At 38.8% G+C, this 12416-nt stretch overlaps 1 protein-coding gene across 7 annotated transcripts in view; it reads right to left on the reverse strand.

The window, feature by feature from the left end:
- Positions 1 to 12416, reverse strand: part of TPD52 (tumor protein D52) — a 38782-nt gene that overhangs the window by 4204 nt on the left and 22162 nt on the right. For 2 of the 7 annotated variants that reach the window (XM_015619253.1, XM_015619260.1), the window contains exons 2-5: positions 6824 to 6939; positions 5060 to 5208; positions 4039 to 4140; positions 2988 to 3014 (exon numbers count right to left, since the gene is read on the reverse strand). In XM_015619253.1, the coding sequence (XP_015474739.1) occupies positions 2988 to 3014; positions 4039 to 4140; positions 5060 to 5208; positions 6824 to 6939 (394 nt within the window). Of the gene's footprint in view, positions 1 to 2987; positions 3015 to 4038; positions 4141 to 5059; positions 5209 to 6823; positions 6940 to 11927; positions 12368 to 12416 lie in introns of those variants that run through there. The other 5 variants (XM_015619259.1, XM_015619258.1, XM_015619256.1 and 2 more) reach the window with 3 other exon arrangements.

The following is a 12416-nucleotide window of genomic DNA, read 5'->3' on the forward strand; positions in this document are numbered from 1 at the left end:
CATCTTATACAGTCTAAGTAACTGCTTGGGTTTGCTTTCTTAAATTGCTTAGCCATGCACACGCATATATAAGTACATCAGAGCAAAAGCTGCAGCAACCTTTTCTCTTTTAGACAAATTCAGGTGCCATGCTTGTTAGTACTTGTTCTACTTAGCTTACTGTTGTCTGTCTGCTCAAGTTTCACAAGCAACAGGAGTCATGCTTCATTTACAATTTTGGCGATATCAAGTACAAGTAGCAAACACTTGAGAGTCTTATTAATCAGCTGATCTTCCTACTAAAAGAATTACTCTTCATCCAGAAGGCTTCCCTTTCAGTTCAGTAAGTTTTTTACATTCATCGATACAAGTTATCTACTTGTCAATATATAATATCCAACAAAAGCAGCCACATCAGTCAGTATTCAAGGTCAGGTTTATGCTGGGAGCAGGGATAAAGTTCTGGTCCTGTGTTCTGAAATTCATGGAGGATTTCTATAACCTGCCAGTGTTGCTATACAGTTACTGTTTGTCTAGCAAGAAAACACATCTACTCCTAGAAGATAACTGGATATATAGATGAAAGAGCTCCCAAATAGCCTCAACACCACCTGTCATCTAATTTAGTTCCATACAGAAAATCTGTGTTTACTGCACATACAAACAAGCCTTATACATTAAAAATTTCTTACCAAATACCACAACAGTAACTTAGAATTATTACAAGTGATTTATCTCAGTTTTTCATGACTATATATGGAATGTCAAAATTTGTCTGGGCTTTATGATGTCTTTCAAGAGAATACTTTCCAAGACAGTTGCTAAGGGAGGATAGGAGGGAAGGGGAACAGCTCTCTTGTAAGATGTACCTCCAAACTTTCAATTAGCATCTCAGCACAATCAATGGAAGATACATTCAAAGAAGAAAAAAAGCTCTGTTTATTTCAGAACAAGTTTTAAGAGATTCTTTAGGAGGTCTCATCAGTAAAAACAATGAAGTTCTCTTAAGGTTGAGATCTCTTAAGGCAGATGCACAACTATAGGTTCATTTATAGTTACAGCGTACTCGGAATCAGATACACAAGGCCAGATGCTTTCCTGACATGTCAGTAATGCACAGCTCTGTTTCTTCTATTTCCCCAACCCCATTTCTCCTGTGTTTCGTTCTTATGGATAGTCTGGGTTTCACAGGCTTTTCCAGAACACAGAGAAGCTGATTGTCTTCTAGACTGTAATTTATATTCTTCATTGTCACGTGAATTAATACAAGTTCTGGGCTTGCTATATGGCAGGTTTTATTATAGAGCTACGCCAAAACTAACTAAACCACAGCTCCAGCAGCTGCCTCACTCCCTTTTGCAGCTTCCTATTACATCACTTTGCAGTGCCCAAATAAAGACCTGCGTGTGATGTTTGCTGCTTGGAATACATAGAAATAGTCCAACATGAAAGAAATCACACCACTATAGCTGAGAAGTCCCTCAACCAAAACAATACAGGGAAAGTAAAGCCACAATGAAGTCAATGTAAGAGTTTAAGAACAAAAATGCACCTGCATATTCAGTATTAGTTCAAGTATCAGGCCCATCAATTCTCACTTCCAGGAAAGAATTTAGGCATCTAAACCTTTCTGAAGTCCAGAGTTGGCCTTGGGTAGTCATATAGCCCTTGGACCTGAATTCACCAGCTGAATTCCAGATTAATTTGGTTCTCGCAAAAAACCAAAAAAACTTAAAGGCTTTTAATCTTTTGTTTCAAATGCAACTAAGATCTTCAACAGCACTAATTCTTCACACTTTTGTTGTGTTTTCTAAACACAGCTGTCCCTGAATTTATAGCAATACCTTGAACCACCATGATTCTTCCTAAGAAGCACACCAACAGTGTGGACTTCTCTGATACTGTTACATTCCCTCCCAGTGGCCCAGTTTCTGATAAACTGTACTCAACAACCACAAAGCCACTAACTGGAGTAATTAGGACACTCTTAAGGTATTCCTGAAGTAGAAGACAGCTCTGAGTCTGTGCTTGTACTTGTCCAGTGCAATAGTCCAGTACTAACTGGGGAGCACCACAGCTTTACAGTAGAAAAGTCACACCTGTTATGTGAGCAGGTGAGCTCTGCATCCAAACAGAACAGAGAAGTCTTCCAGGTTCCCACTGTCTCACTGATGCTGAACGGGACATTTGAGACTGGCTTCTGTTCTTATACCTGACCAAACTGAGTTCACATAGCATCCTGTGCTTCTGCCCACCTCCTCCCCTAGGACAACAGCTCCCACTTAGTATTCTAGGAGCCAAATCCCAACATCTTTATAGAGATCCTACTGCTGTCTTTAGCTACTTAGTGGGAAAGTACAGAAAAGATTAAGTAAGAGTCAGGTGTGCATAGATGGGCTGAGAAGCAATTCACAGAAGTTGTTACACAGGATTTTTAACTACTGAAAACACCAAGTATTTGCTTAGATCAAAGGTAATGTAGATGAAGTAACTAAAATACTGGCCCTGCTAAAGTAATCAACTCAAGGACTGTTTCAGTGGACAAACTATGAACAAAGAATGTATAAACTATTTTACATTTAGACTCTAGTAATTTAGAGTCATAATGTTAAACAGCCATTGTAATACACATAAAAAGGAAAAAATCTCTACTCTGCCACAGCACAAACACTGTACAAAGAAGGAGGAATCCTGCATGCCATTGACCTCAACACCATATTCTGTCTCTTGATAAAAAACCCTGCAGAATCATTTTATTTGGTTTCTTTCTAAAAAGGAAGAGAGACTAATTAATTATTATGTATACTCAATATTTCATGTTCTGAGATAGTTACCAGGTGAACATGAAGTAACATCTTCCCTGACACTAAAAGAGCTTCAGTTTTACCCTTACTAACACTGGAGAAAAGAAGAAATTACTTTTTACAGACAAACTTTAATCAAGAACTTTAATGGAGACAGTCTGACTACATGCTTAGTTTCAGAAGCAATTCTTGTGTCCACCTTACCTAAAGGAATGTGAAAATGCCTGTAGTCTGCACAATGCCAGAGTAAGCATTAAAAAGAGAAAGGAAGTTCTGATAAATCTGAAGAAAAATATGTAACTGTGTAGCTGTACTCAAAGTGTTTTCTCACTAGACTTCAAAAAGCAAGAGGTTAATGGCAGCACTTTAACATGGCTGATTTTATTACACTGCTGCCAAAGCAGCAATATTCTGTGAGAATGTGTGAATTTTTATTTGCCCAACAATTGAAAATTAAGGCTATAAACAAGAAATTACCTGTGGAGATGAATAATTGTATAGGTTCCAGTAGTAAGAACTATATAATCAAGGAATTGTAAGCTAAGCATCTGATTGTATTGCATCCAGCAGGATTTTTGCAAGCAGCTCAAAATACTTCTAAGAATGACTGGCAGACTTACCTAACGTGTACCAAGGGCTGTGTCATTTGGCACAAAGTCAAAATATGTTGCATGCCAACAGTAGTTAAGAATTAGAAAGTGCCAATAGTCTCTTAAAAATGTAATAAAATCAAGCCACTTCTATGAGGTAGCACAGCTTAGAAAGAAATAAAACACGCCTGGAAGGAACAAAAAACCCAAACAAACAAACAAACCCAAACAAAAAACAAAAACAACAAACACAACAAAAAGAGCCAAACAACAAAATACAAACAGATAAAGATATTAGTTGTTAAATATAATATTCCACAAGCTGAGAAAGAGAGCAGAAATGATAGTGCTATGTGCACCCCACAGAGGCAGGCAGACAGTGCCGCCTGCAATCACACCAGAAAAGTAAGAGCAGCAGAGGAGGTGGTAGCACATATTGCTTCTCTTGCCTACGTAAAATACACACCACAGAATTCCTCAGCATCAGTGAGGACATATAAGCAGATTCTGCAGCAAGTCTCTTACCTCCCCTAGAACAGTTGCTGAAGGCTCTTGATAGATTAGCTTTTAGAAGTACTAAGTATGTTAATAACATAAATTTATTGCAGTGATCACTCGCTTAAATAAACAAATGCAATTACTCAGGAAAAGGTAAAGAAACCTACCTGACATCTTCAAATTTCTTGGTTATGACGGAACCAACAGAAGAAAAAGCAGCAGAAGCCTTCTGACCAGCCTGAGACAGGGTTTCTGATGTTCTCTTGTATCTGTGTTCAAGAAAATATTTTATTTTCAGTTATTTTAATAGAACACATAAGGAAACTTTTAGTGTGTATCTATTTGTATCAAAGGAAGAGGTACACTTCAGCTTTGGGGTCTAATAGAAAACCTACTTAAGATATTATTTTGAGCCTTCTGGCCACAGCATCTCTGCCACCTCTGAACAGACCCAGTTCACCAACATGCACCTACTATCCCACCCTAGAACAGATCTGCTATTGTAGGATTTAGCAAAATATAAAATAAACTGACACAGAAAACAATCAATAAATAAATACAATATTAAATTCAATATTTAATATTGAATTTAATATTGTCAATATTAAATCAATCAATAAAAAAAACAAACTGAAAAGAATATAAAAGAAAACAAAACAAAAAAACAACACTAGGCACACACTCTGAAAAAGGCCTGTTTTTTTGTGAAGTGTCTAAATTCTTGTACCATGCAGTTCTGTCAATAAAATTCCCTATAAAGAGTTTCAGTCACATCTTATGGCATTCTGTGGTCATTAATTGCAGAAGGTAGCTTGCTCTAGACCTTAATATTAATATTTGTGTTTGGCAAGAACAGTAATTGTGACTTCATGCTCTTCCTGCATGGGCTCCATTTATAACAATTTTTCAGGGTGGAAAAGAAGGGTATTCTGTTGGACTTTGGACACTTTGGTATCTCAGCTCTATCAGACAAAAATGTGTGTTAGAATAGATCAAATTTTGGTCAATCATTCTTCTTTTGCATGAGACATGGCTTGCAGTGCTCTACTTTTAAAAAAATCTATGTTGATTTACCCAGGGAATATTTTAATACAACTGTGTTATTTATACTCACTTCACAAGAACAGAGTGTTTAGACATGACACAAGATCTAAACAGTTTTCACAATCATCATGAGCTGGTACATACGCTGTGGTTGATGTAACATCTTGCCAGCTTTTGGTAATGTTCTGCTTTAATTCCTGTAGTGAGTTAATTCCCAGCTTTCTCTTGATTTCTGCTAGATGCTTCTCTTTGGCAGCTAGCACTTGTGAGAGCGTCTGGATTTCCTCTTCCACCTGTGGCACGAGAGTTGTTAACAAGTGATTAACAGTTAACAAGGAATATACCCAACCATTCAACTATGTATTTCTTTACTGCATCTACTAGACTTCAGTAATGGGATGGCTAACAGGGGTTTGAAACATTGCTTCACAGTCATTCCTAAATACTAAAAGAGAAATCCAACAGAGGCAACAAGAGCTAGTGAGAAAGTAATCTACCTGCAGCTAGCTCTGTTACTGGAATATGTACAAGGAAGTTGGTAACTAAAAGATTGCATAGCTAGAAATTATTACCTATGATACGTAAAGGTTGAAGATTAGTCAAACCTGGGACAATCGCCAAGCCCATACTCTACTTCCACGTCAGAAGATACACCAGTGTGTGACCAGTATCAGGAAGCTCAGAGCATGTCTGATCCATACACAGATTTTGCTGCCTTGCTTCAACAGAAAGGTCCTTTTGTGGCTTAAGCCAGCACCTGCAGACTGGATCCAGCCACAGGAGCATCTTCCCCAGAGCAAGCGTGGAAATGGTGGCAGACTGAGTAGCCAAAACCCACACAAACACACAACACACAGCACCTGCTCTGTAACTAGAAAACTATATTGTTGGTATACTTCCTTCTTTACTCAGATGGCCACTTAAGCCTCTCTGGAAAGATGACCAGAGATGTCAGCACAGTTCTACAATGCCATTCTGTGAGCTTTATAGAAGTGATAGAGGCACTAAGGCCATATGTACAAAGGCAAGGGCATACCTCCAATCCTACTTCCTCACCCAGGCAAGATCACCCTACTTTAGATTATCAGGCTGCCCACTCATTTAAGCTCCTTACAGGAGTACAGCCCATTACTGTACTCCTTACAATACCTTCAATGCACCTCTGTTTGGATATCTGTCCCAAGTCCAGCGTGATGTATCCTAGCAGGACCAGCCCACACTCACTACCTTTGGCATGAAATGATACTCAGGACTGCCAAATACAATAATGTATTAAATGTGCTTAATTTAAAGCTAATCTTTGTTTGCCAACCGTACGCTCAAGTTAGTGTCTTTCATAAGTGTCCTAAAGTCCCATAGAGCTACTAAAAAAAAAAGACTGTCTGCTTAAAAAAGCTTGACTTTGGCATGTATCAGGCGTGATTATTTGCTTGTCTGTCCTTCAAAGAATGCTGCTTTTTCTCACTCTTAAAAATATTCTGTTATGGACAAGAACAGTAACATGGTTAGACATTAGCAATACAGTGCATACACAGATATGACTACAAAGCATTCTTCATGAAAGAAACAGCTTTAGCTACTCCACACCAGTTGAGACAATACTTGGGTTTTGCCTTCCAACCATGTTCTCTTTGCTGATTGACCCCTTTCTCACTAGAGAAAAAAATGTGTTAAGTATTTATGTATCTTAGTTTAAGATTATTCAGCACTTCCAGCTTAATTCCCCATTAGAACTGGCTGTTCTTTTCCCCTTGACACTCTTCCTTCCTATCTGTACAATACACAGGAGTGCCAGCTTTAGACACTCAGAGAAAAACTATGCAAAGCATTAACTGTAGGTTCAAAGATAACATTATCCCAGATTTACATTAAGAAAACAAGTTTAAGAACTATTTACAAAAGAATTACCTTGGCAAGCTCTTTTCTTAGCTCATCCCGTTCTTCTTCTGAGAGTGTTTCTGCCATACTGACTGTAGCAGCAACATCCTCTCCAACCTCAGGTATAGAGTCACTCCTCAGCAACCCTTGAGATGAATAAAGAATTAAAAGTTAGATTATCACAAGTCCGCCAAACAGCAGCTAACATTAGTATACAGCTTGTTTTTGCAAGAGCACAAAGAAAATTGATGAGAAGACACCAAAGTCATGTTCCCCAACTACAGGAAGAAAACCAAAGGCACTTTAAATTTCCTTCTATCAAGCTGTATTAAAGCTCAATATAATGACAACTGCTGCTATAATAGGAGACTGGAAACCTGTTGAGAACACATCCCACTACTCTGTGAGAGAAACCTAGTTGCAGAACGCTACATCCCAACCAGTGTTTCCTACACAGCCCTGCCCAGGAGTCTGTGCACATTCTGGTGTCTCATTCATCTGGCACAGAAACTCTGGAAGCACTGGAGATGCTCAAGGCCAATGCAGAGACTCCGTCCCTTACTACTCTTCAGATCAGATTTAAAAGTGTCCATTCTGAACATACTGGGTGCAGCCACAAGCAAGGTTAACAACAGTGGTGAAAACTACTGCACTGCAAATATGAGCTCTTCCACTGTACCCTGCTTGATCTCTCTGTCCCTAGTAACTGGGACCACTGTGGCTAGAATGCTGCAGATATCCTGGAACTCAAAGTAAGCTGCTGGTTTGCACTTAGACCTTAAGACAGAAGGGAAGCCCAGAGACAGAGCTCAGGAACAAAAGGCTGTTACTTCAAAGCAGGGGAGTACTGAGAATGAACTGATAAGGATGTGCATCCACTCAAACTGCTGTATCTTCCCCTTCCAAATCCAGAACCCAAAACTCTGCCAAATTCCTATATAAACCAAAAACATCCCTATGGTCTTCATCAACTTTTGCTTTCACAGCTTCAGGGAAACAAAGAAAAACAATATGATGCAATAACTGTAATGATTCATTTTTTATTAGTCCTTAGTGCTTGCAGTAAGACCATTTTAAACACCTTTTATGCAACACAATTTGCAGCAAAAGACTTCCCATTTTGTAGCTGACACTTAAACATGAAGTTTGCCAAAAACAAGGAATTCTGTTCTAATTGCAGAGACCAGTTTGCAGGGAAAATGCATGCTGGAATGATTGTGGATTCACAGAACTAATTCTCTATTCAAGAGGTAAAACAGTCTTATAGATAATAATTTAAAAAAGATAATCTAAATAAAAATCTTAAAATACAAGAGGAAAGAAATCAGGTTTGTTTATTAGTAAGGAGCAATGACGAGTGTATGTATACATATGTACACGTGTGTTTGTGTGTATATATGTACATAAATACATCATTCATCTAAGTTGAAGATGCATTAAGTAACATTTCCTATTAATTGCTATAGAGATTCACTATCTAACCAATAAAATTCCATTCCCATTTCAGCAGCTTCTGATGGCACTCCATACTGTCCTTTGGTCTGGGAATCAAAAATTCATTAATCACCACTACGATTTTCCTGTGGTGTTTCATATCAAACAGCTACATCACAATCAACTGAAAAATCAGGGGGAAAAGTTTCTGCAAGTCTGTAATTAGTTGTAAGCATTCTATGAAACATGTTCCTAGCAGCTGTCAAGCTGAAAAAAAGAAGAAACCTTGTTCTTGATCAAATTACTGAACTCAGGTAAAACTCAGTTCCACAAATTCTTTCCAAAGCAGTAGTATGTTGTCTGCCTGTATTTGTGTCCACATCACTTGTCCTCTAGAAGCATACTGCTAACATGGACAGAATTTAGTGAATGCTGTTATCACAGAGTACAGGAGAATCTAGATTTAGAAGAGAAGGAAGCCTACAGGAAGAAAATTAAACCTCATTCTGCATTTACTCATGAGATCTGTGCCACGTTTCCCCAGAGATTTATGTGTCTTCTACACAAACATAATGTTGGTCCTGTGGGTTTCCCAATAGACTACTTTCAGCAGGAAAGTCAGCAAGAACTTCAAAGTCTAATGCCCAAACCAAAGCATAGCACTATAGCACCTAAAACAAAGGGTTATGTCTCACAATCAGATAACTTGTGTTATACATCAACATATTTCCTTAACAGTTAAGAATGCCACACCTTTTTGTCAAATTGCTATTTAACCTATTAATTACATAAACCTACCCTGAAGGAAAACAATTTGAACTGCATTTCTCCTTGACACCCTACAACCCCTCAGTATGTTCTACTATGACTCCTGACCTTGATCTCATCTGCAGCCCTTCAGGGACCAGTTGCTTGCCATCAGCAAGCCATTTCGCAAAGTTTGCAAGTACCAAAACCACACTGACTCCAAGAGCATTAGCCCAACCAGCTGAAAGTCTGTTCAATCTGATTACGAGGAGTCATCTGGATTAAATCACCAAAAATAGACCAAGTGAATCCACCACTAAGAAAACATGCCAGATTGTCTCCTGCAGCAACAGCTTCTGTTTGGGAATGCAACTTCTCTTTGGAAAACTTTTTTTTTCAGACTGTTCTGCTTCTTGCCTACCAAATGGAATTTAAGGCACAATGCTAGGAAGCAAGGGAATGATCTCTCCTCCCATTCCAAGAGTTTTTAGGGAAACAGGAAATCACTGCTACTCAAAGTCCTCCATACCTCATCTTGCACATCTGACCATGCCTTCCTCTTCTTGCCTTCTGAGTCTCTCCCATTTATTACTTTTTTGAGCTCCACATGAAGTATGCTAACACCTTCCCATCAGTCTTCATTCTGGTACCTCCACTCTCTCTCCTGTCACTGTTCACCTCTCTGTTCCCTTTGCTCCCATTCCTCAGTTCAATATCTGCAGGACACAGGGTTCATCCGTCCATCCTATGGGCAAGGCTGTGCTGGGCCATCTGACCAAGGAGCACTTGTCTGAACAGCTAACAACCCACAGACTTCCACAAGAGTGTGGCTACAACACAAATGTACCCCATAAACTAGGGCTGACAAGCCAGTAAGATCCTGGCTTTGAAAAAACTTCCTAAGGAAGCGTGCACCACCCACCTTAGCTCTTTCTATGGGGCGTAGGGCAAGAAACCAGGAAATCAGCAGTCAGCCAACAGATGGAAATGCCTTGGCTCAAGCTACTACTAAGAGAGCATTTCTCACTTGTGGTCTTTTTTTGCCAACAGAACTGTTGCTATTGTTACTTTATATTGTTATATAAAATCATTATTACTGCTTTCAACTTGTTACCCTTCGTTATGTTAGTTCTCATATATCATTAGAGTTGTGAAGGACTTAAAATTCAGTCATTTGGTACTCTATTATAACCAAGTTTAACTGAATATTTTATGCTTCACAAACAGAATAAAAAATCTGTTTGGGGGGAAAAAATCATAAAAACCATTAAAATGATGCTTAGTATTGAGAAAACCTACTTAGCTTTAAGGTCAGGTTTTAGGTCTGTATTTCTAAGATTAACATATTTTCCCAGCAGTTTATTAGATTTACTTAAATGAACCAAATAAAGACATGAGCAAGTTAGTTGATTAGGACTCCACAGATCACATTCAAGGAAATGGCATTTAAGTGCCTATTATTCTGCCAGGGTAGGCACAGCATTACAGTAATTCAATTAACAATCAGTTTTTCTGATTTGGGGTTTGCTTTAGCCAGTTTCAATCCAAGTTCATGCTCCTATTTTGACCAGAAGTTCCTACCTCCCTGGGCTGAATTCAGAAATCAGCAGCAAACAAGAGCAGTGTAAAGAAATACTTTTCATTTTGAATGAGCAGCCTTGGGGCAGGGGCAGGTTAACCTCCATAAAGCTTTATTTTACATGGACATGTTCTGCATGCGACACTGAGAATGAACATTGTGATCATCACTATACAGTTGGCAAAGCTAAAGAAAAAAAGTGTTTGTTATAGCTTAGGAGAACAAGCTGTTGCAATGTTATAAGACCACTCTAATAGCTGAGTTACATACAGTACTACAAAGCATAATTATTCTGCAGTATATAAGAAAAAACAGATTTAACTATTTCCCATTTATCTCAGTGGAGAAATCAAAGTGAGACATTTCTTCAGCCTAGGGGAGAAAATTATTTGGCTTCTCCCAAATACTAATTAGATATTCATTAAGAGCAAATGAAAAAGAAAATAAAGCCCAGAAAGGGCTGGTGGTAATGGTGATGCATCATCACCTGACACAGAGAGCTGCTTCCCCACTCCTTTGGAAGAGCTGGAGATGCAATAACTGAATGCTGACCACTGTTCCCCTGTAGCTCCGGGTTCACCAAGTTCACAGAGAGGGTTGCTATAGCTCACACAGAGGTTCCCCAAGGGATGCATGTTTCTTTAAAATTTTAAGTAACAAGCTCATTAAAAAAAAAGTTAACACCTGTGTAACTTTGCCCTACCTGAAGTAGGTCAAAGCTTTCTGTATTTAAAATTACTCTGAAAGATTACATCTGGCAGCAAGGAATGGAAAGGAATGACGACAGTAAAACCAGACTAGGATGTGTTGGTAGACACAGCTATGGCATTCTGTACAACAGGTTACCATCAAGAAACTCATAGGGTTAAGCACTAAGCAGATGCCACTGCAGCACAGCACAAGGCAGCCCCAGTGCACTTCATATCTGCAGGTGGAAGGTTTGCAGAATTTTAAATGCTAGGTAGAATGGAGAAAAGGTTTTAGAGGACATCTTTGTTAATCAGTGAGATTTTCGGTATTAAGGCAAAAGCAGATTTTAGACTAGCCAGAGCTCTGAAGTCCTACTAAAAATGCAATTTCTACCTCCTTCCCCAAAAAAATCTAATAGTCAAACTAGGCAAGTTATTCCAACCTTGCAGCAGTTCCTAATTGGTTTTGCCACTTCATTTTCCCTCAAACTGCCCTTCTACTGAATAAATAACAAATAATGAAAGCTGGTAAACGTGTAACATGTGAGATATTAGCTACACTGAAGCTAATATACTTCCAGAATTAACAGCAGGCCAACTTTTCTAGATTTTTAATTTGAGAAGTTTTACAGGTACTAATTGCTAAGCACTTCATGTAGAGATTTTAAGGAAGGAAGGAAGTTACCAGACTTTGCCAGTGTAGGTGATCCAGGTGGAGAAAGGTTTATGCCAGGCGACAAGTAAAGATAATTTCTGTTTACTCCAGCATTGAAATCGAAGGGTGATTTGTAATCCTCATATAGATCCATGCCAGACATTTCAGAGCACACAGCCATCCTCTTCTTCCACTGAAGCATTCATCTTCGCTTTCTGGGGTGACCCAAACAGCAGGATTCAGAAACCCTCCATTTCTCCACATGCCACTCACTGTACCTCCTCAGAGAATTCAGCTCTGCTACATATGATAGAGCCGTCTATTTCTTAGCCATCCTGTAGCTGCTGCTGTTTACATGGCACAAAGTTCCTGTAAATTTATAACTGAGGCTGGACTTAAACAGACTGTTCCTTTAACAAACATTCACAGGGCACTGCTCATGGCTTCTGTAAGAGCCTTGGTCCTCTGCAGAACTGCATCAACAATGTTCAATGGTTTAAATAAAAAAAGGTCAGCTGA

Source organism: Parus major, chromosome 2 (assembly GCF_001522545.3).
Source record: "Parus major isolate Abel chromosome 2, Parus_major1.1, whole genome shotgun sequence".
NCBI lineage: Eukaryota > Metazoa > Chordata > Aves > Passeriformes > Paridae > Parus > Parus major.